At 42.7% G+C, this 27493-nt stretch overlaps 1 protein-coding gene across 5 annotated transcripts in view; it reads left to right on the top strand.

Moving 5' to 3' along the window:
* The window catches only part of NRF1 (nuclear respiratory factor 1), a 125225-nt gene that overhangs the window by 75028 nt on the left and 22704 nt on the right, over nucleotides 1-27493 (top strand). For all 5 annotated transcript variants that reach the window (XM_053657069.1, XM_053657068.1, XM_053657070.1 and 2 more), the window contains exons 6-10: nucleotides 8202-8360; nucleotides 9832-10029; nucleotides 10650-10751; nucleotides 16762-16919; nucleotides 24886-25010. In XM_053657069.1, the coding sequence (XP_053513044.1) occupies nucleotides 8202-8360; nucleotides 9832-10029; nucleotides 10650-10751; nucleotides 16762-16919; nucleotides 24886-25010 (742 nt within the window). The remainder of the gene's footprint in view (nucleotides 1-8201; nucleotides 8361-9831; nucleotides 10030-10649; nucleotides 10752-16761; nucleotides 16920-24885; nucleotides 25011-27493) is intronic.

Genomic DNA, 27493 nt, shown 5'->3' with positions numbered 1-27493 from the left:
TAGTAAGTAAAATGTTTATCTGAAAAACTTCAGTTTTTCATATTATTAATATATCTTGATCCTGATAAAGTTATTTTTACACATGAGAGGAAAAAACCACATAGCTCTGTAGTATTTTTAGTTATATAATGAAAACTAGACAACTTGAAGGGTGCTGGCTATTTAGAAGTCCCAGATCTGTCTACCTCCTCACATGCGAAGTGAGAGAGGTTGAAACCAGCTTAGCAGAAGAATTCTTAATTTAATGTCGATTCTCCAACTCCAGAATTCACTAACAAAGAAATAATAAGGTCATCTTTTTCAGAGATTTTGCAAGTCAGGCTAGCAAAATTTCTAAAATACTTCAGACTGGAGACCAGAGGATGGGCTTAATCGTGTTTCTCAAACTCAGCGTGCATGGAAATCACCTGAGAGTCTGGCTTGTTTCAGCACACGCTGTGCGGCAGTGAGGTCTAGAGTGGGACCTGAGATCCGGCCACGTAGCAAGCTCCCAGGTGATGCCAAAGCTGCTGGTTCCCAGACTGCGCTTGGAGTTTAAGGAGTTAAAGCTTTTATGAACGGCCTTTAAGCAATAGTGATTTTGCTAGTAGAAAATCAATTCTGCTTTTTACCACACTTGAGTCCTATAAGATTCTTTTGTTCTTAGGAGGTTGTACATCTTTTGGGAATTTGTGTTAGAAGAGATCCAGGCAAAGATTATAAATATAGAAGAAACATCTCTGGAAAGACCAGTTCAGTGTTATTGCTTAAACTTCACTCTTTTTTCCACTCTTCACTCTTGTCTCCACTCTGCCCACTTTGAACTTCTTGTCCTCCTAGGGCAGTATTTGTTGCTTCAGTATTCCCTTGGAATGGTGATGCAACAGGACAGCAATTCTTCGCAGTTTTCCAAGAAACCTTCAGCACAGTGATTGCTTCATTAGGGAGAAGTTACTCACAGGGCTTGACATGTTTTACTTACAAAACATTTATTAGTTTTCAATTTAGGTTTTCTGAGTGTTGTTTTGTTTTGAGAAAAGCATAGGTATGGCCTCTTCTACTCAAGGAGTAGAAACATGCTATGTGAAGCAGGTATAGTGTGATTTCACTTATGTGAGCTAGCTAGAATGGGCAAGTTCATAGAGACGGAAAGTAGAATAGGGGCTGGGGAAAGTAGAAATGGGGAGTTATTGTTTAATGGGTACAGAGTTGCTGCTGTGGATGGTGATGAAATTCACCCTGGCTGATGTGGCTTAGTTGGCTAGAGCATCAACCCATAAACTGAAAGGTTGCAGGTTCGATTCCTGGTCAGGACACATGCCTGGATTGCAGGTTGGGGAAGCAACCAGCTGATGTCTCTCTCACTCTACCCCCCCCCCCCGTTCCCCTCTCTCTAAAAATATCAGTAAGCAGGCCCTCAGGTGAGGATATAAAAAAATTTAAATGGTAAGTTTTATGTTTACATATATTTTATCCAAACTCAGAAAATATTTTAAAGAAGGGCTGGATAAACACTAAGATTCTATTTTAGTGGTCATCTGTCTTGGCTGCGCAAGAGAATCAATCACCTGGGGAACTTAAAATCCTAGTGCCAGACCGCACTCCAGACCAATTAAATCAGAACCTTCGGGGATGAGACCCAGAAGTCTGTAGTTGCATCCTCCCCCAGTGATTCCACTGTGCAACCAACCCTGAGAATCACTGTGTGGGTGGCAGTTGAAACCGCTTCTCCTCACGGTGGTGTCCTGATCTGTATGCCACGTAGGATTTCCTTACCATCTGGAATCATTAAAAAGTGCTTATATATGTGATGCCATTCCACATTTTGTAAACACTAGGTAGAAGCGGTGAGATTAAGAGAATGTAAAGGTAACAAAGAATTGAATGTGTTCCTAAATAGAGCATAGCTTATTTTGAGTAGAGTGAAAAACAAGAGTATATTCAGGAATACTAAGGGGGGAAGGGGAGACGCTCATACATTTCATATTCAGGATGCAACTAGACCAGGGAAAAGTATTTGCAAATTATATGACAAAGAATTAATATCCAGAACAGATTTAATATTTTCTTTAAATTAAGAAAAAGATAATTACACCCTGGCTGGTGTAGCTCAGTGGATTGAGTACAGGCTGCAAACCAAAGGGTCACCAGTTCGATTCCGTCAGGGCATATGCCTGGGTTGCAGGCCAGGTCCCCCTTGGGGGCCACGTGAGAAGCAACCACACATTGATGTTTCTCTCCTTCTCTTTCTCCCTCCCTTCCTCTCTCTCTAAAAATAAATAAAATATTTTTTTAAAAAAGAAAGCAAAAGATAATTAGAAAAATAAGCAAAGCATTCTAACCAGTTTACAAAAAAGAACAATCAGTAAACATGTAATAATATTGTCAACCTCATTAGTAGTGAAAATTAAAATAAATAATTTCTCCCACATTCAATGAGCCAAAAAAAGAATGCTTGGTAATAATGAAATGTGAGGGAAGAAATGGATCGCCCTTGCCCTGTTGGTGTGAGTTGGATTGGCAAAGTCTTTTTGGAGGGAGTCTTTTGTGAGTTGGATTGGTGGGCACTATCTTTTAAAATTTTAAATGTGTATACCCTTATTAACCAGCAGTTCCCCTTTTATGCTTGAGAAATACATTCTGTACATGTGTATGCAAAAAGAAGCATGTACAATATGTAAACAACCTAAATATCAGTAAAATGGTTTAATAAAATGGAAAATTCTATACCTTGGGTACTGGGCAATTATTTTTTAATGAGATTATTCTAGTTGTACTACCATGAGAAGATCTCTGTGGTGAAATATGGAGTGGGAAAAGTGAGTTATAGTAAAATGTATATAATATGGTACCATTTTGTGCTCTGGACAGGTGACCGGATTGGGGGAGGGTGGGTTGAAAAAGAGGGCTTTGACTGTATGTCATTTAAATTTTTGTACAAAAGAGTACATCTGGGGTAAGCTAGCCGAAATTGACCAGTCTGAGACTCTTTCAAAGAAAAGGCAGAATTTTAAGAGCATTTGGTTAATGAGAGGAAGACAGTTTGAGAAACTGCTGGATATGAAGGTAAGGAGCAAAAGTATTGGCTTGAAACCGAAGTCTCTAAATATCTTCATTGGCTGCCCCTTGTATTCTCTAAACTTATCTTTCCTTCCAAAGTTATTCTTCCCATGTTGCTATCGGAATGTGTTTCACAGGAAGATGAGGTAGAGAAGCCAGTGTTTCTGCTGGCGCTGCCGGGGAATGCGGACATAGGACTGGCGTGTCTCATAAGGAAAGCCATTTTCATGATCTCTTGTGAACTCAGGTCAGTGGCACACACAATTCCAAATAGTGAGCAAAAAAACCATTTTGCTCTTGCTCCCTAATGCCCTTTAAATATTTATTTGACTATGGTTGGGTCTGTCAACCTGGAAGTTCATAATTTAAATGAAAATAGTGAGGCCATAGCCTGAAAATTCTCTAGCTTTCCTTCTCTGCCACATTTCTTTTTTCCTGTAAACTAGAAAACATCACCTTTCAACACGGTTTGAGTTCAGCTGCCTTCTCTGTACATTTACCACTGTTCTTTGACCTCTTTGGGTGAGGTGGAGTTGGCAAACATTTTGGTTTGAAAGGCTTTTTCTTGGTAACTGAACCTAAATTGACATCAGGAGCCTCAAAATCCCTAGAGGACATGCAGAACAAAGAACGAAAGGAGCGTAGTATTTGGGAATGTCTAAAGGTAATGCAGTGTTGGACAGCAAAGAATTGACTGAACTTACAAGTGGAAATTTCTAGGAGAGTAAGAACTACTGTCATTTTGGCCAGATTAAACTTTTTAGTGTTTTAGAAACCTTTTTTTTTTTTTTTTTTTAACTGTGGTTTCCACATAATCTTTCCTTGTGCCTACCACCGGCATGAATTTACTCTTTTTGCTTTGCCAAACATGCCCTGGAAAGAGTGGCATTCTCTACTCTTTGCTGGTTTGGGTGGGTTTACTGACACAGCTGGGCTCTGGAAGCCCTTCTAGAGCCCTAACGTCAGAACAGGGCCTGGAAAGCTTGTTGCGGCCCAATTAGAGCACAGCCTGAGAAGGTAGGCTTTACCTTTGCTGATCCTGTTGATTGTCTCCCTGCGGATTAAAGACAAACCTCCTTTAACAAGCACATTGAGTAGCTTGGGTTTCCAAAACTCTCCAGGACCAGTAATTAATCCAACTGGTAATGAGAGCACAGTGCTGAATTCTGGAAAAGAATCTTTTAACTCTTTCTCCTCCGGACAGCTCGTTTTCCTTATCGACAGTCCCTTCAGCCTTAGCATTGTTTACTTGGGACAGGACAAAGATAGTCGGGCAGAAAATTGTCCGTTTCACCGAAGTCACATTATCTCTGTGCATTTTTAATGTCCTTTATCCCCAGAGTGAACAGACTTGAAAAGTGACCTTTTATATTAAAAGGTGCTTTTTACCTCTTGTTTCAATATAGGAGAAATTCTGTACAGTTGATAATTAGTAGTTTAAAAAGCCAAGATTTGCCTCTGACTAGGAACCTGTACCAACAGTTAATTTTACTCTGGTTCTTTTTTTATCTCAGTGGGATTTGTGCCTGTGGACGTAACCTTCCCTTGTGCTCCTCCTGTTTCTCCTGCCGTTCACATTAGCCGTACTCTCCCCTTCCTGTGAGCTTGAAACATGTCCCATCCAGAGGTTTCTAGCGCACAGAACATCTTTGAGAGTTTTCCTAGTTTTCTCTTTTTTCTAATTAAGGCTACACTTGAGTCCCATTTTCCAATGATTTCCATTAGTAATTTGCTTGTACACTTTTTTTTTAATGCTCAGAGATACAGCAGAACAAATCACCTTAAGTACCACCTAGGCATTGGGGTCAGTTGGTAATAGCTGACTTCCTCAAGCGAGGAATTGGCCTGGATGGTCACTTTGCTCCCTCCTGGTTCTAGCATTCTTTATTTCTCATCGGCAGTCGTGTTTACACAGACATGTACCAACTTATCCTTAGGCCCTCATCTGCCTTTTTCCATTAACCCTGCCGTGAAAAACTAAGGATCATCTTAGTGTATATCACAGTGGGTTTAGGAACCATTTTCAGAAAGTTGGTTATTTCTTTGAATTTGAAAAGATGGCTGGTAACTGAAGTAATGATAATAATGAAACTAAAACTGCCATTATTTCAAAGCCACTATGTATTAGTGGCCATTTCTGATCCTCTCAATGGACCTTGTATATTTGCCATTATCATTCTTTTGCAATTGACAAAATTAAGGTTCAGAGAAAGTTGTGGTTTACAGTTAACTCTTGGAGTCCAGAGCTCGTGTTTTTACTGATGAATGCAAAAGGCTGACTCAAAAAGTAGTCAAGATATATTTCACACAGGATGCTGAGCACTAAGGAATGAGCAGCCGCACTGGAATAGCAGCATGAGAGAGAAGTCCAGTGAGCGGAACACAGCAAAAGGCGTAGAAGCGGGAATGAGCTCAGCAGTTTGTAAGGCAGCGCAGACACTTGCCTAGTGAGGACCAAGGCTGCCTGGTCGGAATTAGTGGGCACTGGAGGTACTGGGGGGCCAAATTGTGTGAGGCCAAAAATGCTGGACAGAGGAGTCAAGTTTGGTTAATGGTGAAAGGCCATCTGAAGGGTTTTGAGCATTGGGGCTGTGTAACGTTTAGGGAACTTACCTGTCAAGGATATGAGAATGAGGAGTTCCCCCAAGAAAGCCAAGTACAAGGGTTCACTAGCCTTGGGCTGTGAAGGTGGGACTGGAGAAGAAGGGATGAATACCATCAGAAGTATCTCTGATGAGATACTTCTTATCTCACAGAAGAAGAATGGAACTTGCAGTGAGTGGCTAGATGGGTGTTGGAGGAAAAACATAAAGCTGTCATTTTGAGCTTGGGTGTCTGGAGAAGGGGGTTGGGTTCTCCTGGCAAAGACAAAGACGTTGAGAAGACAAGTTGTTGGAGAGAGGCAGGGGGAAGGTTTAAGTGAATAGACTGGTGCCCACACTTCCAGCAACTAGTGAGCTCTTGAAACCTAGCAGAAGGCCTGGAGTGAGGAGAGAGTCAAAGCAGGACTGAGAGGCTGGAAAGCCTCTCCACAGCCAGGTGCCAGGGTGGCCCAGAAGTGAGGAGCGTGGGAAACTATTGGTACAGGTGGCCGGGGGGAGGGGGGTCAGCAACTGAGAAAATCATCAGAACTGGAGAATATATGGGGTTCCAAGTAGGATTTGAGCACTCTTGTCAGCCACGTGTTTTCAACTGCAAGATTCTGAACACTTCAGTCTTTTGTTAATTTATTAAAGATGTTTAACTTTATTTCATTAACTCTAGACTCTCTCTACTTAGTGCGGACATAAAGAACTCTCCTCTTGGAGACTGTTATTGGGATGAAAAGGTAGGGGAAACTTATAAAAAATCTGTGGTATCAGTTAATTTTGTTTTGCATCTGCAAAAACCATTTTTTTAAAATATGAAGAAATGTAAATATCATGTATCAGGGTTAAGCCTTTTCCTTCTCTATCTGAGACTAGAAAAAGACACTCCTGGGAAGCCAGGGTAAAGGGGAAAATGACTTTCAGATGCACTTTCTTAAAATAACTGAAGGAGTGACCTCATGAGCCAGCTGATAGCCTGGTTTTGCAAATGGATCCATTTCCATCAGCCTGCTGCCTGATGCCGCAGAGCCGAATATACGTGGAGTGTATTTATCATATCCTGTAGGCAGGAGGCTGTCTGGGAGCGGGGGACCTAGAAGGAGAGGTGAAATGGCAGGCTTGGCACAAGAATTAGCGATGTAAATACTGTCAAGCATAGTTTTCTTTATTAGGTAAACACTGCTGATTTGGATTCATGGTTCCCTATTATGTGGCAGTATATATTATTTTCTGGCAAAATAATATTTAAATAAGGACACTTGATCTTTAAATAGTCTCTTCAATATAAAAGTGTTGCTGCACTCATCTCTCATTAATACTTTAATATTCCCAGTTCTCCTTTTTTCTTTTTCTATTTTATAACTACAAGCTCATGTCCTTGGGTCTCATTGCTAAAGTCATCCTCTCCTTTTGGTCTTAAGTTATAGAGGCCATGTGGATGTGTCCTTAGCTGCACAGCAGGGTTTATCTCTGGAGCGTGTTCTCTGGAACGTCCAGGGTATAAGGAAAGCAGAAGGTCTGGGGAGGAAGATCTTTACCTGATAAACTACTTCTTTTGCTAGAAATCGTTGTCAGTAGTTAAAACATTCACAAAGTGGTTACTGTGCCAGGAGCCAAAGAATGGCAGTTGCCACTGGCTTACCACCTGTTTGCTCTGGATTGGGTTTGGGACGTAAGCCCGAATGAAATCCGTCATGTTTTTAGGGCATACGCACTTCCCTGTCCTTCCATGTCACACTCATAGACATTGGTTAGCTTATTCAAAACTTCCTAGAACTTTAGGGCTATTTTCCCTTTTTATTAAGTAAAGCCTAATTATTTTTATATATTTTGTAACCAACCACCTTACTCAATTTTTTTTTTTTAATCCTCATGCAAGGACATGTTTCCATCGCTTTTTAGAGAGGGAGAGAAACATTGATGTGAGAACGTTCGTTGGTTGTCTTCTTTAGCATCGCAGCCAGGGACCGAACCCACAGCCTAGGCATGTGCCTTGTCCTAGGGATCGAGCCAGCAACCTTGCTGCATGGAACAACATTCCAGCCAAGCCACGGGGCCAGGACTGAATTCTCTTATTTTTATAGTGGTCTTTCAGTTGATTCTCTGGGCTTTCCAGACACACAGTAATTTTATCTACAGGTAATGATGATTTATGTGCTACAGACCTCCTATTGCCCTCTTCTCCAATTGCCCTGGTTACTACCTCCAAAACAATGTCGAAAACACAGTTGCTTTGTTGGACACCTTAAATGCGCAGAAGCTGTAGAGGGGAAATAAACTGTAAGGTCAGTAGTGTCTTAGGAGGCAGAAAGCAAACTTGGAGGCATGTATTCTTGATCCTATAGGAACAAGTCTATGAGGTACAGCTTAAGGTTTACTTTTACCAGCATATGTATAATTCTCACTCAATCTCTCGTGGAGCTGTAGTAATGTGTGGAAAACAGTGGGCTCATCAGTCACATTTTGGAACTCTGGGCCCTCCAAGAAGGCTCTCAGTGTGATAACCACAGAGTTTGGTGGAGACACAAACACATCCTAGGTACCTTTATTGCTGACCACACTCTTGTCTTTCAGGCCCAGCTTCGGGCATTTATTCCAGAGATGCTCAAGTACTCCACGGGTCGGGGGAAACCAGGCTGGGGCAAAGAGAGCTGCAAGCCTATCTGGTGGCCTGAAGACATCCCGTGGGCAAATGTCCGAAGCGATGTTCGCACAGAAGAGCAAAAGCAGAGGGTGAGTGTTCGTTCCTCTGGCCTGAGGTGCCTGTTGCTTTTCCACTTCTTTTGCTAAGAAGTCTAGAAACATTTGTGTAATAGTCAAACCTGTCCCCCAGAAGAAGCTTGATACTCTCAGATTGATAGCCTTTTCCATTCATCACTCCATTGCTGTGAAGACTTGGGATGAGTCCGTGATCTTACACTTCTCTCTGCATGGTTGCCTTCTGGAGCAGTTTTAATTTTATGAGGTGCTTGGAAAAACTGGAGAAACTCATAGTCAAATTAGTAATCACTTTGAAAACCTAAAAGTGTCTTTATTTCTGGTTAGGAAGAATCACTGTTGAAAAATATAAAATGGAATTAGATATGAAGTTGGTCAAGTTGGCAGATAGAAAAGGAGAAAGACTGAACTAGATCATCCCTTTTTCTGAATATTTGTTTTAGTTTGGAAATTTATTGAGATTTTAATTTAAAAATCTTGAGAAAAGAGTAACCTTTTGTGAGAAGTTAAGAGTTGTCCTCAGACCCTGGCTGGATAGCTCAATAGGTTAGAACATCATCCTGATATGCCAGGGTTGCAGGTTCGATGCCCAGTTGGGCCACATATAAGAGTCAACCAATGAAGGCATGAATGGTAGAGCAACAAATTGATATTTCTCTCTCTCTCTAAAAATCAGTAAATTTAAAAATATTAGTAAGAGTTGACCTCGGGCTAGAATAAAGTATTTAAATCCAAAAGAGGGAAATTGTTGATACTGGGTTGGACAAAAAGTTTATTTGATTTTTTCCATGAGATAGCTATAGTAGCACTTAGTGGTGTTTAACTTCATTTGAAAGTATTTTGTTGGATTGTATTGTGACAGCTGTCATATCAGCATGCATTTAAAAATAAAAACATCAAAATTGGTGAATTTTTGTGTATCCATTTTAATATTCAAGATGGAAGAAAATATGCAACATTTTCTACATATTATGTTTTTATTATTTCAAGAAAGGTAAAAATGCAGCTGAAATGCAAAAAAAAAGATTTGTGCCATGTACGGAGCAGGTGCTATGACTGATTGAATGTGTCGAAAGTAGTTTTCGAAGTTTAGTGCTGGAGATTTCTCGCCGGACAACGCTCCGTGGTCGGGTAGACCAGCTGAGAGTTGGTAGTGATCAAATAGCGACATTAATTGAGAACAATCAGTGTTATACCACTCAAGAGATAGCTGACATACTCAAACTATCCAAATCGATAAAGTTATTGTTGAACATGAAAACTGTCTTTTATTTTATGGAAGAAAACTAAACGGAGTTTTTAGCCAACCCAGCGCTTGGTACTGAGTTTCTTTGTGCCAGAATCAGTCTTTCAGAAATAATCCTGAGATTTACTCTGTAAAATCTTAGGTTTGTTTTGCTAAATGATCAGCTGCTTACTCCATAGTGGGGCTGAGTAATCAACATTCTTTGTGACTTAAAGTGCCTTTCTGGTCTTTTGGTGACAGGTTTCATGGACCCAAGCACTACGGACCATAGTTAAAAACTGTTACAAACAGCATGGGCGGGAAGACCTTTTGTACGCGTTTGAGGATCAGCAGACGCAAACACAGGCCACCACCACGCACAGTATAGCCCACCTGGTACCGTCGCAGACCGTAGTCCAGACCTTCAGCAACCCCGACGGCACCGTCTCCCTTATCCAGGTGAGTAGGCCCCGTGGTTCCCGAGTGCAGGTTCTGAGGTGGGTGCGAGGGCACCTCACCTCAGAGTGGAGGGTGTTTTCTTCATGCAAACTCTCGTATGAACTTTATATAGTTCCCCAAGACCTTCCTACCTAAAATTGATTTTTAAGTAATATTTTAATTGTTTTTAAATATTGCTAAAGTATTACCAAATACAGAGCTATCAATAGCTTTTCTGGACATTTCCAAAATAGCACTATAAAAATGGTTTTTTTAAATATAACCACTCCACTTTGTCAACAACCAGGATATATTCCTTCGGAATTACCTTGAGGTAAAATAAGATTTGTGAAAAGATAGGGAAGCTCTGAAACTCAAACTGAAGTGAGGATGAAAAGTCGTTGACTGACACGGGCTCTGGTGGTCAAGTGCGATCGCTTCTAACACGGATTTAGTTGGTTGAAGCAAAACTCTGAAACTCACGTGCCTGAGATACGATTTTATAACTCATTTCACGTTACAAAGCATCTTAATTGTGATTTGTGCTGAATTCAGGATTAAATGAATCTCAACCTCTGAATAAAGGAGAAGTAGAAGGATCCGTCCACCGACACTTCATTGCTGTCCGTATATTCCTTTAGGTCGGCACAGGGGCAACGGTAGCCACGTTGGCTGACGCTTCAGAATTGCCAACCACAGTCACGGTTGCCCAAGTGAATTACTCTGCTGTGGCAGATGGAGAGGTAAGAGAGGGGATTCTGTCTGCATCTGCTTAAATACTTGAATATATAGTTGAGCCAGGAGTGAGGGTCTAGAGGTGAAGAGATTGTAAGTAGCCTACACGTTGTAGCATTATTTTATTTATACAAAGTATGTTTTATGTTGTGTTTATTAACCGTAACAGGTGAAATTCATGGATCTTTATGGTTTAGACCTAGCCGTTAGGAATTTACAGTTTTACATTTGCAATGTATCACCTTGTATAACATACTATAAAAAGGGGTTATCCATGTAGTACTTTTATGCTGTGAATCACAAAGAATTTAATCTTGGGGCTTTATGGAAAAAAAAAACACTAGATCATTAAAAGCAGAGCCCACTAAAAAGCATTCTTTGAAGGGATAAATATATTTGTAAATCAGTAGACATGATCTGTTACATTTTACACATGCATTGGAAAAGGCTTCACAAGAAAAATTCTTCCCTAAATCGAGGTAATTGTGGGATGTTAACCTTGATGGAGTATTTGGTAAACTAAGTACTCAGCCCTGTGAAGCACGGGCTCTCCTGTCATCTTTACTTTATAGATGAGAAGGCTGAGGCACGTAGAGTTTAGACTTGCCCAGAGTCCCAGGGTAAGTGTTAAAACTGGGTAATGCGTTATCTAGGGTCTGAGCTCTGAGCCATCACTGACGTTTAGGAAGGGGTTCATTAAGTCCCTGGGGGCTTTTTCCCCAGAGCATGCTATATTCCTGTGGTTTGAAAAGTAGCCAAAATTGCTAACACATGTCAAAGAGAAGTGTCAGAAATAAACCTAAAATTATCTCACTCTTGTTCAAAAACGTGGAGCATTTGTACTCAGAACAGCCCAAAGTCACTTTCGTTTGTGTATCTCAGGAGAGGGAGAGAACTGCTGAGGGTCTGATGGCCAGTGGGATGAGGAGAAACACAGCCGCGCTCCTCTGTCAGCCAGCAGTCGAGCCCCTGTGTTGATGGTTTACACAGGAGTCCGGCTTGGAAGGAGTGCCTGTCTGGCGGGGGTGAGAAATGGCTGTATAAATGAACCATGGTCCAGGCTGTACGCGATACTGAATCTGGGAAGGTTCGCGGCAGGAACTAGCTTTGGTTTTTCAGTGTAGAAAGGGAAAGGGCAATAGGATATCTACTTTCGTAAGTTTGTGAACATTATGAAGGAGTATGAATTAGCTAGAGGGAAAATTCGTCAGTTCCCAGACACTAAAACTGGAGGACACTCCTTGAAGTGTGAAAGAGGTAGGGGATGACAGCTGAGGGCAGAGGGCTCCAGTGGAAAGGAAAAAGGACTCATGGACCTGGACCAGCAAGGGCGGTGATTGTGGCGGGGAGGGAAGGGGGCTGAATGGCAATGGGAAAAAATACATTTAAATAAATAAACAAATGGTCAAAAAAAAAAGAGGTAGAGAAGACCTTGGTAAATACCTTTACAAGATTTGTTACTTTTTGACTTAGTCAAAGTTATCAGTTATATCTCCCTGCCTAATGTTTCCTGGTACTTTTTAAAGAAAGTACCGTATTTTTTGGACCATAAGACACACCTAGGTTTTAGGGTAGGAAAAAATTTTGAAGCAAAAAATGTGGTAAAATATTTAATAACATAATATTTCACCAATGTAAATGTAAACAGAACTCAACAGCCCCATTAACAATCATTATTCCTCCCAAATTTGGGGGGTGGGGAGTGCCTCTTATAGACCAAAAAATACAGTAAATGCATTTCTTATCATCTCTAGAATCTAATTCTTTAAAACCCATTTTACTAAATAACTTCACATATTGTAAGGTAGTTGATGTATTCAAAAGTTCATGGAAAATATGATACCCAAAGTCAGATTTTAAAAAATTCTAACTTTTCCCACACTTCATTAAAACAAAAAAGATATGAAGAGAAGCATAGATTATCTCAGGAAGTGACAGAACATTGTCGATTTTATAGTATAATTCTGTTTGCCTTCTGATTTCTTTTAGATGTTGACATGGTTGTTAGCATTTTAGTTTTGAGCCATAAGTACTATAACTAGTCAAAACATCTCACTGACTTGAGGCAAGTAAGACCACACCAAGCCGATGAACATTACATCAGGTGACTCAATAAAAACATTCTACTGCCTTGTGTTTAGCATCTTTTCTCCCAAAAGTAAAAGTCCTTTACAAAAGGAAATGATGCCCATACTTTTAGAACTTCTAGGGAAAGTTCTTGCAACTTGTAAGGTCATGTTGTTAGAACAGCCTTGCCAGCAAGAGCTTGTGTCATTGGAACACACTGCCCTTGGTGTCTGGTTGGTTCTGTGTGGTCACATTTAGCCCAAACGGAGGGGTTGTTGGGGGCTCGTCTCTCCTGGTAAAATACCGTCTCCCAAATCCAAACAACAGGCCCTAACCTCAGGCAGCTTAAAACTAAGGATGCAGAACAAGGTACATAGGCCCTTCAAAATGAACAAAAAAAGAATTTCAAAACAATATGAAATAAACCACGTATATTGATTTCAAAATATACAATTTCAGTTTTGATGGCATATTTATAAATACAAATGGATTTGAGAATTTATTCTGTTGTATGATTTAAGACATATTGGTGGTATTAATTGCATTAAGTGTCAGAAAAGTCTGTTAAAAGGAAAAAAACAAAGTACAAAAACATTAGAGACATGAATTTTAAACTGAACCATCAACACATGTAACAGTTTTGAAGTAGCACAACTTACTGGAGGAGGGTTTTTTAATGAATACCAATTTATCTGAAATACAGGTAGGCCAAAAAACAAGTAGTTAAATATTAATAAAGGACTATGTTCCTCGGTCTCCATTCAGCACACACTTTCTTTGCCAGGCACTATAGATGCAGAGAAATAAAGACTGCCCTTGCTCTTAGGAGCACACAGGAGGGTGGTAGAGAAAAACACACCGTAGGACGGCAGCACTGAGATAAGGGTGCTGTTGAAGCAAGCCCAGGGGGCTGTGGAACGTGAAGGAGAGGTACCCAACCTTGGGCTGTAGGGGAGTGGTGTCCTCTTGGCTCCTGCAGTCTCCCCTGAGCTCAGACACTAGAAGGATGGACAGGAAGAAAGGCTGGAAGGATGGGAGTTGCATTCCTGTCGAAGGGAGCGGCACAAGCACTGTGTCCCATTGTGGAAATGTGGCGGCGCTACACGCCGGTGGTCCACCATAGCTAGATGGGGCATGAGAGTAGCCACAGTTTAAAGGGCCTCACTGTAGTTGGTCTCTTTCAGAAAAGCATAGACGCCAACTATGCGTCTTCTGAATATCTTTTCCTTCTAGGGCTTGTGGCCCTTTCTCTGGGACACGGTGACATCCAGGAATAGATAACCGCACAGGTGGGAAAGGGGAGCAACAGGAGCCCAAGCAAATACAACTAAAGCACTGACACTCAAAAATAGGAAGTGTTTTAACACTTCCTATTTAACACTTCAAAGAAGTGTTAATACCTAAGCTGATTTATCACCTGCCATTTTTTTAACAGAAATCTCTTTGCTTCTTTTCCTACTTCCTCTCCACCCTTTACCAACATCCATTAATCCTTCATGAGTACAATTTAACTTCCTTAAGGTGTACTGTATATGGCAACATTTTAATGCCATTTTTCACTACATATATAGTTGTAACTAAATGTCTATATCTTAGGCCCTGGCTGGGTAGCTCAGTTGGTTACAGCATCGTCCCGATATGCCAAGGTTGCAGCGGGTTCCATCCCTGGTGAGGGCACAAGCAAGAAGGAACCAATGAACACATCAATAAAGTGCAACAACAAAGAGATGTTTCTCTTTCTTACATGTGCTAAAATCAATAAATATTTTTAACAATTAGGGGACTTTGAGGGGAATGAAGGGGGAGAATAGAACAATTGTAATGGCATAATCAATAAAAAAAATAAATTAAAAAAATTTTTTAAAAAGAATTAAATGTCTATTAAGTTGCTGCCATTGGAGTATAAAGTACTTGGGACAGCTGCCCCAGGCCAGCTCAGCAGTGTGATGGGCAAAAATCTCAAGGGGCAGCTCTAGAAAGACAAAGACTTCTGACAGCAGAAGGTGACAGGGCTGGCCAGCTTGCGCTGACGTTCCGAGTGGAATCACTGAGCATCTACAAATGGGCAGTGTAACCTGCCTGTAAAGTGGCTTTGTTTGAGTTCCTGAGTGGGCAGCTTTGCAGCTCCCAGGGAAGACAGTAGGATGTCTCTGCCTTTTAGGGATGAACCCTGAAGGCTCTGACACAATCCATGCCTGTGAGAGCCCAGGGCAACTACTAAGGTGGCTCAAAGGAATCTCATCCTCTGGGAGGCTTTCGACAAGCATTCTGAGAAGCAGCATCATAATCTAAGTATGGTAATAGGGCCAAAGCAGGAGGCATTTGAAATACCTGCCTCTCCTAGAGATTGTACACCTCCTTTGGGACACAGGAGCATTTGGGTGTAAGCTAACTGTATACTTGGCCCTGGAGATGTGAAGCGGGGACAACAGGAGTTCCAATAAGCACAGCTAACATCCCAAGGACTCTAGTCCATAGAAATATTTTACCTGAGCTGATTGATTTAGCACCTCCCATATTTTGGAATAGAAATTGCTTTCCTTGCACTGCTGCTTTTTGTCTTTGAAGGAGGATAATCAACCAGTGATTGTTGAGCAAAATGGACCGAAATAGTAGGGTTTGGGGATCCAGAACTGAGAAGCCTCTAAATGCAAAGCATTGTACTAAAATAACTGGTCCTCTACCAGGAGCACCCCCATACATACCCCTCGGAGAGGATATTTGGCAGTGTCTGAAGACATTTTTGATCATCATGACTGGGGAGGGTACTTTTAGCATCTAGCAGGCAGAGCTGCTGCTGCTGCTGCTGCTAAACATCTGCAGTGCTAGGACAGCCACCTGCAACGAAGGGTTGTCTGGTCCAAGTGTTAATGGTGTGCTGTTGAGAAACCCTGGGCTAGATCTGGCAAAGCTTAATTCTGGTCTGTTCTGTCACCAGAGAGCATGTTTCATTTTGTTTCTTCACAATTCTGACTCACTAAAAGGAAAACAGGTTTTGCTACATTAAATTACTTAACTGAATTTGGCAGTTTCCATCAAAAAGAAAAATACAGAACCACTTTGATAATTTCACCTGTAGGAATTTACTCTATAAATACACTCATAAAATATACAAAGTAGTATTTGCAGCTATTCATCACAGTACTGTTTATAATAGCAAAAGATTGGAAACTACCTCGATGCCCATTAAAAGATGGCTGGTTAAATAAATTATGATGTGTCTATATAATCCAAGGCTGTGTGACCATTATTATGAACCATGAATGAATGAAGTAGTTTTATATGTTCCAAAATGGAATCATTTAAAAGACGTACTATTTGTGAAAAAAGCCAGGGACAAAAGGATATGTGGAATATACTGTCATATTTATTTTCTAAAAGAAAGGAGTAGAAAGGGGGAAGTAGGAGTGTGTATATGTAAATATGCTTGTACTTTACATAGAAAAAGTAGGTAACAGTAGTGGCCTTTGGGCAAAGGGTCTAGAGTACTGGCATAATATTCCCTTTGGTCAGCTTGAATTTTTTTTGTAATTACATTTATGGTCTAAATTAAAATTTTTGAGTAGGTAACGAATTGATAAGGCTCAGCTATTTCAAAATCATTTAAAAGTATACAGTAGAAAATCTTGCTTTCTGTCTCCTACTGAAGCTATTCCCACAGCCCCACTCTACCCCACCCCACCTCGACCCACAAATTAAGGAAACTATTTTCGATGGTTTCTTTCAGAATTTCTTTATGCAGACACAAGCAAGTTAAAATATCTATTCTAATGCCCCCTTCACACAAAAGATAGCATATTTAATCCCTGTTCTGTACATTGTCGGCCATGTTAATTTAAAAGTGTATATGTGTATTTAGCTGAACACATAGCCATTTATTAGAAAAATGACTTAAACTTCATAATCTTTGTTTTAGTTTGATTCTTTACCATCCTGTCCTCTCTGCTTCAGGTAGAACAAAATTGGGCCACGTTACAAGGAGGTGAGATGACCATCCAGACGACGCAAGCGTCCGAGGCCACCCAGGCAGTGGCGTCCCTGGCGGAGGCCGCAGTGGCAGCTTCTCAGGAGATGCAGCAGGGAGCCACAGTCACCATGGCACTCAACAGGTGGAGGCGGGGGTGGGGAGAGGAAGTGAGGGTGGCGGACCGTCCCTCCGTACTGGTCATAGAGTAGTGTCGTACCTCCGTTTGTCACGGTTGGCGATTGGAGCTTAATACTCTTAGCGCCAAGAATGTCGTAACTTGACTTCTCACTGGCCCTCACCCGCCCCATTCCCACCCCACCCCTCCACTCCCCCGGCACCCAGCCCAGCTTTTCTGACGTGTAGCTCAAGCCTGCTGGTCCAGGGACATGTGCAGGGCTCCTTTGCTTTATCCCATTCTGTGCCTGTTAATACACCAAGAGCAGCAAGGTTTGAGTACTTTGTTTTTTTCAAAGGGTCTGAAGGATATAGTTAATAACACCAAGAAGCTTCAGGATTGATTTTCCTTTGACACTACAAAAGAGACTGGCTTTCATTAGGGATATTAATCCATGTTTTAGCTGGTTGAGAGCTGATTTTATGACTTTTCAGAAAATGTGTTTCCCTTGCTTATCAGTGACTTAAAATAGGTTTTTGTTACTGAGAAAAATAGTTGATTTTTTTCCTTCAGATATGTTTATGAAGGGTGCTACAGAATGGGATACTCTAGTAAGGGGTAGTTTCTGAAACAAAATTGCCTTGTTCCTGCTTGGTGCCTTCTCTTGGTTATTGGCATTCCATGTCATTCTTTTTCTTCATTGCTAACACCATTTTGTCATGAACGGACTCAGGCATTTTAGCTAATAGTTAAGAGTGTGGGTCTTGAAGCCAGACCACCTGGGTTTGAACCCTATCTCTGCCACTTACTAGCTGTTTGAGGTGGGGTAACTGACTGGAACTCAGTACCTGGGCTTCCCACCTCTGCCAGATCGGGGTAACACCGGTGCCTACCTTGTAGGGCACCGTGAGAACCGGAAGTCAATGCATGTAAGGCCCTCGGGTCAGCTTCTGGCATGTGGCAGCATGGCCGTCATCCTTGTGTGCAGCCGCTGTTAGTCTTCGGTAGTCACCGAACTCCTGTGAGGTCCCTGACTCTGCTAGGTCAGGCCGTGGGTGAAGAGTGCTCTTAGATACAGTATCTGCCCTCAGTGAAGCTGTACTATTGGGGAGATTGATGTAATTAAAACAATATTACTTAAACAGTGAGCAGTATCATTCGGAGTGTAATTCACTCTTGAGTTCTGAACACCACAGAAATTCAGAGGAGGGGGATCACCTCCTCCAAAATATAAAAATCAGCTAAAGTTCAGATCGGCTGTGAGAGAAGTAGAAAGCTTTGATAGGCTTATGTACAAATGCTTTCCACGAGGCTGGGCGGTGAGGCAGCTGAAAAAGTTAGGAGCCCCATAGACTCAGGTCTGAGTCTCAGCTCTGCCACTTCCTAGCCATTTGGTCTAGAGAAATTTAACTCCTGAGTTTTGTTTGGTCTCCTCATAGTTATTGTAAGAATGATTTCATTGCATAGAATCAAAAAGATTTGATGAGCTAATGTATATAAAAGTCTCAGCAAAGTGTTCAGACCATAATTAGCACTTCAGGACTGACTTTGAAGGAAGCATGGCCAGGACTCGGAGGTTGATCAGGTACATAAAACTGTAACACACACACACTTGTCCTCACAGAGTCGCCCATGGAGTCTGTAAGTGAGCTGGAATTGAAACTTGTTTCTTAGCCCACTGAACCGATGTGCTCTTCAGTAACATGAAAGCCTTGTTTTATTCCTTACACTTGGCCCAGTTGCACTCCTTCCTTTGAGAGAGAGGACGCATAGATAAACTTCCAGAAAGCCATGGCCAGAGTGAGAACCTCCCCTTCTTTAGCTCAACAACTCCTTACTGTAGCATGGGGCCTAACTGGCCACCTGTAAAAACCAGCAAAACTTGATTTCATTGAGCCAGCGCTTTGCATATTCCAGTGAACTGTGAGTATCCTGGGAGCGCTGTATATTGTGGAAAATATGAGGCACATTCTGCCTCCCTTCAGTGTAAGGACCAGGGCTTATTTCTAAAAGCAACGAGGGTAATGGTTTCCCCTGAGGGCTTGTTAACCAGCTCAGATGCAGCTGAGGTAGCTGGAGTGTTTACTCTGAAGGAAGGAGAATGTGGTTCCGTGTGGCATACAGGAGGAGCAGGGAGATGTTGAAATCTCTTTGCAATCGCGTAGCTCAGCGCCCCTATGAGTGCTGGGGGTGGTGCGTTGCAGCCTTTGCTGGGGGTGAAGAGATGGAGCTTGGCAGTGAAGACTAGACCACAGCCGGCTGTTAGGGGCACACCAGGGGCTTTCTGATTCTGAGAGAGGTAACTCACTGTTTAATGGCAGGAGGATTAGACTTAAGACACAAGCCTGGGTGTTTGCTTCTGTGTGGGATGAGACAAATTCCCAGCCTCCAAAAGTTTGTTGCTGGATGTCATCTTACTGATAAATACACGAAGAAATCCGGTCTTTGTTCCTATAGTAACAGCGATTTCATAGAGCTGCTCCCTTCCAACCTGTGTTTCAGGTACAGATGGGACACGCATGGCTCTCTAATAATCACCTGCACCTCTGCTGCACTGTAAACAGCAGATGTGGGCGCAGAGTGAGAAGAGAGAGGCGAGCTGCATGGAATGGCAGGTGGGAAGAAGGCAGAAGGGTGCCTTCATGTATTAGATGTGCAAAGGAGATCGGGACAGATGCAGGACAGACCTGTTTTTCAACCATGATGTTAAAAGAGTTTTGTAAAGCAAGTCAGAACAAGGACCCTGGGCTCAGACAGCCTTTGGCCCACCTGGCGTTATAATAAGCCAGAGAAGCTGTGGGGAAATTTTCATTAAAATATTTGGAAACTAGTTAAATTTTAATTATTTTCCAAATAGCACTGGTCAGTGTGGCTCAGTTGGTTGGAGCATCATCCTGTAAACTCAATGGTGGTGGGTTTGGTTCCTGATCAGGGCACACAATCTGGTTGCAGGTTTAATCCCCGGTCAGGCACGTACAAGATCTGTGTTTCTCTCTCTCCTTTCTCTTCCGTCCTCTCTCTCTAAAGGCAATAAAAAAAATAATTACTATTTTCCAAATACATAATAAACCTGCACTTTAGGGGAGGAAATGGAGAGAAAATCAAAGTGAACAAGTAAAGAACAGAACATCACAGCTCCAAAAAAGAAAAAAAAGAAGGAAAAGTAGCCCTGGCTGGTGTAGCTCAGTGGATTGAGTGCAGGCCTGTGAACCAAAGAATCTCGATTCAATTCCCAGTCAGGGCACATGCCTGGGTTGCAGGGCATTTCCCAGCAGGGGACGCACGTGAGGCAACCATACGTTGATATTTCTCTCCCTCTCTCCTTCCCTTCCTCTCTAAAAATAAATAAATAAAATCTTAAAAGAAAAAAAAAAAGTAGAGCTATTCAGCCCAAACAACCAGAGAGGAAAGGAAGTGAAACCATTGGGTTGTTGCAACATAGTGATTAATTTTAAATTTCAGTTTGTTGGGTAAGCTGTCCTAGATTTATAGTCCCTGTTGAGCAGGTCATTCTGCAAAGTCCGTACAGTCCTTGCAGGTAGAGACACACAAGAAGTACTTGAAGACTGAATCCGCAGTTGCCCTGGCGGAAGTTTGCAGGTGTCATCGACACGGAGACAGTTCCTGCTGGGCCTGCTGTGGCTCGGCGCTCGGGGAAAGTGATGCTTACACTGATTCCTCTTCCCGAGGAACTTACAGTGGCTGTTCTTTCGGTGTGGAGACACTTTGCTTAAGAGAGAAGTGAGTCGTATTTTCGAAGAAAATAAATAGTAAAGTAATTACTATTTATTTAAATGGAAATACTATTGAATTAAAATTGGAGATAGTATTAAAATAAAATGTAGCTTTAATATATGGACTGCTTTTTCTTTTTGCCAGTAAATGGGACGGGCAGCCCAGACCAGACGTCCTCCCTGAAAGCAGGGCCGGGCAGCTGCTGCTTTGTCCTGTAGGTGAAGTTGGACACTTGCAAATAAGAAGTTGAGGAAAAGTTCTCATTTGTAACTGGTTGGGAAATGACTTTGGTCCAAAAGTTGTGAAGTAGTAGCTTAAAGACGTTTTAATTTCTGTTCACCTTTTAAGTAAAGGTAATCTTTGCCTAGCCCTATAGTTTGGTCATTTTTTATGAAGTCTAGTGTAAGTGTTCAGAAGGATTTGGAACCAGGCCTGCTGACCACGGCAGTCACCGCTGTCTTCGTGCCCGTGTACAGCACCCCTCCACTGCCCTGTGCCTCTGGCTCCTGACAGGGGCTGAGCAAACTGACCTCGCCGACCACCGTCATCCCATCAGACCCCTCACCCCTGGCATCCCAGATTGCTCGGGTGGTGGGTCGTTCACACCTTTTTTTCTGTTAGCTCTTTTTGTTTTTTTTGAGAGCACGTTTATTAAAGCTGGAGCCAGTGAAACAAGGAAGGACTTCAGACAGAAGAAGCAACAGGAGAGCCTCAGCAGGGCTGCGTTGACCTACTGAGAAGTAAACGTCAGTGACAGAAGCCAGCCAAGTCAGGGCTGCTGTTGGCTTGCTGAAACGGCAGAGAAAAGGGGGCCTTGCAGACAGGTTCAGGGGCAGCCCGGGACAAGCTGCCACTGGGCACCGCTCCTCTGGCTGCAAGTCTCGTGGGGACCCTTCAAGTTTAGGAGAGAGAGTGAAGATGCACACCTGTGGGGAAGAAAGGGGTGGGCGTGCTCCCAAGAGGGCGAGTGTGCCTACATTAACATGTTTTAGAAAGGTATTAAAGGAAATGACTTCAAATATTTAGAGCCAAATAAATAAATATTCAGGCAAAGTAAAATAGGCGTAATTGGCTACAGGTAGACGTTCATGTCAGGTCTTGGGTAGCGCCCTCCCATCATTGCCTGTGAACCCCACGCTAGCAGTGTGTGTCCAGGGTGCACAAGAGGGGCGGGGCGTTGCTTCTGACGGTCGTGCAGTGAGATCGTTGTAATACGCGACTGAACACTGGGCAGTGGGCAGCCGCTGAGGTGCCCTGTGAACAGAGGTCCTGTTTCCATACAAACGGTTCTCATCTGCAGCTGCCTTCCTCACACTACCACAGAGCTGGGCTTCTTCCAGAGAATATACTTTTCAGCTTTCCCTGAAGCTCGGGCCAGAGTGCTAACACTCTAAAATCAGTTGGTAGTATTATTTGACACAAGTTTTTTAGAAAAATATCAAAAATTAAGGATCTAGGTACTAAATAATCATTTTTTAAAATCCTTACCTGCGGACATTTTTCTTTTCATCGCCCTGAGAGAGAGGAAGGAGGCAGAGAGAAACATCGATGTGAAAGAGAAACATTAATCAGTTGCCTCCTGTACGTGCCCTGACCAGGGATCGAACCCACAACCTTTTGGTGTACAAGGTGACACTTATCAACTGAGCCACCCGGCCAGGGCACAATACCTCATTGTACTATCTCTGACATTTATGAAGCACTTTGAAATTAAAGTCTAGCATGTGAAGTGTAGAGAGCAGTCTGAGGAGCAACTCCAGATCCTGGCTCCCCTTGCACTCTGAAGTCATGTCACACATCCTGCGGAATGACAGGCCGGGTGTGGCCCATCACCCAGAGACGTGTTTCAGCAGAAGGGATTATCTTAACTTTCACAGGCACGTCATGTAAACTGTGACTCCGTTCAGCTTTTTGCTCAACCTCAGTACATCCCAAAACCTTTTATGAAGGAAATAAATTTGGAATATATAATCATGACCTTAAACTAAGTCAAAGGAAGCCTACAAATTACAAGTTGCCACAGCTAAATGACTTTAAAAGGTCAGAGTCAGCACTTTTGCATTTAATTTATTATTTTGAATAAATATCAAAAACTATAAGCCCTGGCTGGTGTGGTTCAGTGGACTGAGGGCCAGACTGTGAACCGAAGGGTTGTCGGTTCCTTCCCAGGCGGGTTGCAGGCCTGGGTTGCAGGCCAGGTCCCCAGTTGGGGGCCTCGAGAGGCAACCACACATTGATGTTTCTCTCCCGCTCTTTCTCTTGCCCTTCCCCTCTCTAAAAATAAATAAATAAAATCTAAAAAACAAACAAACCCCTGTTTACATGGGGTCAGTACAGTGTTGGGTGAAAAAAAAGGCAGACTGTAAAACCGTATGGGTGGGATGATCCTGGTTACTGTTTACAGTGTGTTTAAGATCAGGGAAAGCCCGGGCTGGTGTCTCCGATGGTTGGAGTGTCATCCCGTATGACAAATGGGTGTGGGTTCGATCCCCGGTCAGGGCACATATGTAGGTTGTAGGTTTAATTTCCCAGTCGGGGCAAATATGGGAGGCAAGCAATTGGTGTTTCTGACACCAGTGTCTGTCTGTCTGTCTGTCTGTCTGTGTCTCTCTCTCTCTCTCTCTCATATCTCTCTCTCTTTCTCATCTGTCTATCTCTTCCTCTCTCTCACTAAAATCAATAAAAATGTCCTCTGGTGAAAAATTTTTTTTAAATCTCAAAAGATAAGGGAATACTGATAAGTTTTCTCTGTGCATTTTATTATTAGAGAAAAATAACATTTTTAAACACAAAGACATAAAAATTTTAAAAGCAAGGCAAGTTAGTAAGAAGGAGAGAATTTTCTTTTTAATGAGACTTTTCTGTTCATTGGGCTTCTTTTACTGTTTCCTGGAACCCTTAAAAGTGACCAAGAAGTCTTCCCCGGGGGAGTGATGAAGGCCGTGGCTTTACTTGTCTGATGACTTTTTTAGACAAAAGTGACATTAGTGAGTTTGGTACATGTTGCTTCGCCCACAGTCATGACGTGTTTACCCTAACCAGTCCACCAACCCCTGCCCGTGCTCCCCTACATCTCAGGGGACAGCTGTCACAGCTACAGCAAAGTCTGCCCCTTCAGAACAAAGCCCAATCGACTGGATTCTTTGGGGTCAAGCCCAGGACTGTGTCCACCTCAGCTAAACTAAGTGACACCAACCCCCTCTTCGACATGCCCACTTTCCGCACTTCCTCGGGAACTGCGGGGTGCGGCACCTGAGACTTGCCCAGGAGACGTGCTGAATTTGTTTTTTCTTCTTCATACTTTAACATCTCTGAAATTTGGATGGTAGATTATAATCTTACAATTACAGTTGTCGGGAATTTCTCTTTTCTTCCTTACTGACACATAAAACCACACATTTTATAATTTGTAGCTTCATAAAATCAATATAAATTGGCCATTGTGCATAGAGTAAAAGCATATAGTAAGGAAAAGAAAGCAAAGCGGGATGTAAACTACGAGACTGCTGCTCGCTAGAAGCATGGTTAATATTGCTCTATTCTACAGAGCGTTTGCTTTGTAGTAAAGGGAGCTTTATTATTTTTATTGTCTCTAGAGTCCAGGAATTTGGACTTCTACTGATATGTTAAATTTTAAGTCTTTATTCAGCATTGCCTGCATGTACAGTGAGTCAGGGGAAGAGTTGGACTTCGTAGAGTGGTTGCCAATCACTACTTCTTATTTGGTATCATGGGTACAAACCAAATTATGATTTTATTTAATATTCATTGAATAGCAAGTCCAGATTGCTGACTCCTCGGATTACCCCTCACCCTTGGCTGTGAATGGGCAGTTGCAGGTGGTCTGCCTTGTGTTAGTTACTAGGGAGAGAGAAGTAAGAAAGGACACCTCGCGTTGGCAGTCAGGATGGGGGGGCACTGTGGGTGTGGACTGGGCTTCCACCCAGCTCACAAGACTTGATCAATCTTGATAAAGAGGAGACTTTTCTGTCCTCAAACACCCATTTTCTAGGTTTAAAAACTCTCACAGTAGCTTCATAAATAGTTAAGACTTAGGGTTTCTCTAGCTCCTTTTGTTGCCATTTAAACACGACTCTGGCTCTCTCAGTGGCACTGGACTCATGCATTTCCTGGTAGACTCACAACCACAGAGTCTGTGGGGAGATCCCGGGAAGGGCCGTCGGGATGGTTTCTCTCGCTGCAGTGCCGGACCTGTATTCAACGTGCACGTCCCCCTCTCTCCTTCCTGCACCTGCAGTGAAGCTGCCGCCCATGCTGTCGCCACACTGGCCGAAGCCACCTTGCAAGGCGGGGGGCAGATCGTCCTGTCTGGGGAAACCGCAGCAGCTGTTGGAGCACTTACTGGAGTCCAAGATGCTAATGGTAAGAGAGCATAAATATTTTATTGAATTTCTTCCTTGTTTCTACTTAAACCTTCCTGAGTTTTTCTTTAGTGGTAGGCAATTGATGCCTCAGAATAGTCCAGGAGCCTCTGATTTCCTTTCACTCATGGGACACGTGGGGCTTCCTGGGGCGGGAGAACACCATGATAATGGTTACCTAACTGAATCACTTATTTGAAAAGTGACTGTTTTGCTATGACAGGCCATGCTGAAAGGGACTTTAAAATCCGCTGTGGGACCCATTTCACCCTTACTCTCCACAAGATAGTCAGTGCCCTTTACTGTGGGTAGCAGAGACTCCCGCGGCGGGCACATCATGACTGGGTGGTGTGTTCCGACTGGAGAATGGTGCCACCGTCTCACCACGGGGTCAGCCAGCAGGCTGTGACGAAGGCGCCTTTCTGGTTGGTGCTGCGGGTCCTGCTGCTTACTGTATGTGGCCTCCCTGAGGACTCTGGTTTAGCCACCAGCATGCTACCACCCTGCCCTTCTTTCCCAGCTCTATGACTCCCTGGGTACTCATGGTATCCTGAATGAACAGAAAGGGGAAAATTAATAGAAATATGGTGGCAACGTTTTACACCTCCAGCCCAGCTCTTCGGGTCCACTTCAGCAGGCTCTGGGGGCCGGTTACTAAGACTTAGGCTCCCAGGAAAGTGCCTCAGAGGCCTGGGGCAAGGAGCACCAGCCCTGTTGTGTGCGACGGTATGTGACTTGTATTTTAAATTATACATATAATTAGGTTAAGTAGGTCAGATTAAGTACTCTGTGGTACTATTTTTCAGGTACAGCTGACACAGAATGTTAGATTAGTTTCCGGTGTGTGAACAACGCAGCGATTAGGCATTTCTACAAGGTACTCTTTGGTTTTGGAGATTTGTTGTTTAAAGTCCTGCAAAGAGGATAGATAATAACATAATTTATTTAGGCAGAAGGTTCCTTAATGGCATTAGTGGCTGAAAAAAAGTCCCTGGCACTTTCTTTAGGGCAGTCCCCACGAATTGAGGAAGGTTTAGTTGGAAAAGTCTTTGAAGACAGACACAGTGTTGTGTTCTCCTTTGCAACTGGGAGGAAGCAGGTGCTTCTGTCCCGGAGAGAAGAACAACATAGGAAATGTAAACAGCAATTGTGGCTCCTGAGAATCACTTATTTAAAAAACAAAACAAAACAAAAAACCTACAGCCTGCTTTCTCTACAGGGCTAGGCGCTTCCGTGGACTAACTCAAATAGAGAGAAAGATGGTCTTAGCCAGTGTGCACTGTAGGATAAAGGGCATCTCATAGCCATGTATGTTCAGGATGAAAAGAACTGTGGGTGGGATGAAGGCAAACCTCCCTCTTTAGCAAGATTCTTACTAACTTTTTTCTGTTCCTCATCTGAGGCCCAATCTACTTTAAATGAAGAATAGGATACCTGTGTGACATTCTTCTAAAGTGTAATTGCCATTACTATCCACTGCAAAAACTACTACTCTGTGTGGGTATCATAGGAAACTTGGTTATCCCTTCTAATGGTCTTGACCTGTCTTGGAGAGAAGAACAGACTGCTTATAGTTCTGGCCTCCTCCCCAACCGCACCTTTTCAGGGGGCTGAATTTATAGGTAAGAGTAAGGACCCTCTGTGTCTCTGGCCCAGTAGACCTGGTCAGCCATACAGTAAAGTTGGACCACCCCCACCCACTACTGTTGGCCCCTGGAAGCTACCCCTTCAGCAGCTTTGGGTTGTGTGAAGGAGTTTTGTTGATTCCGTGTTGTTGGCTACATTTGTGACAAGGTAAAACTCTGGTCTACGTCCCAAAAGCCACTGGTTCCCCAAAGCAGCCAATCCTCAGTTTGTAACTGGCCTTCCCACATGTGCTGAACTCAGACTTGAAGTTGGGATTCTCACCTTCTCTGTGCAGCTTTTCTGTATCAGATGAGACCATTGAGTTGTGCTTTATTCCAGCAATTTTAAGTGAAGACTAATTATTTCATTTGTCCTTTGAGTATCCAAAGAATAATTTTTATATTAGATATGATACAAATAATTCTGATGCTCCTGTCCGGTAACATTTCTGTCCATAGTGCTACAGCATTTACTCTGGGACTGGAACACAGGCGCTCTCTTTTCATCAGTCTTTCACGTTGTGTCCTGTCACCAACATTCGTCACTTCTGTGATGACAAGCTTAAGGAGTCTGCCAGTGGACCAAGTTCACTATTGGGAAGAGTTTATTAACAGAAACGAACCAGAAGAAGGTGCTTTTTGGAAACATTTACCACTGGGGGAAAAATACATCTCAGTTGCCAGAGTAGATTTTAAATGAAAATCCTACTAGCAGATGACTTCTAAGAGCAATTTGGATATTGTTCAGCCTTAAGACGGGCATTTTTCAGCATCTTCTAGGATAGAACTAGAGGGGATGGAGGCTTGATGGAGTACAATACCCAGGGAGAGGGGGCCGGAGCGGTGGGAGGAGATGAAA

Source organism: Artibeus jamaicensis, unplaced genomic scaffold, assembly GCF_021234435.1.
Source record: "Artibeus jamaicensis isolate MK-2021 breed Jamaican fruit bat unplaced genomic scaffold, CSHL_Jam_final scaffold_3307, whole genome shotgun sequence".
NCBI lineage: Eukaryota > Metazoa > Chordata > Mammalia > Chiroptera > Phyllostomidae > Artibeus > Artibeus jamaicensis.
The sequence above is the reverse complement of the archived record's forward strand: the minus strand, read 5'-3'. Positions and strand labels throughout refer to the sequence as shown.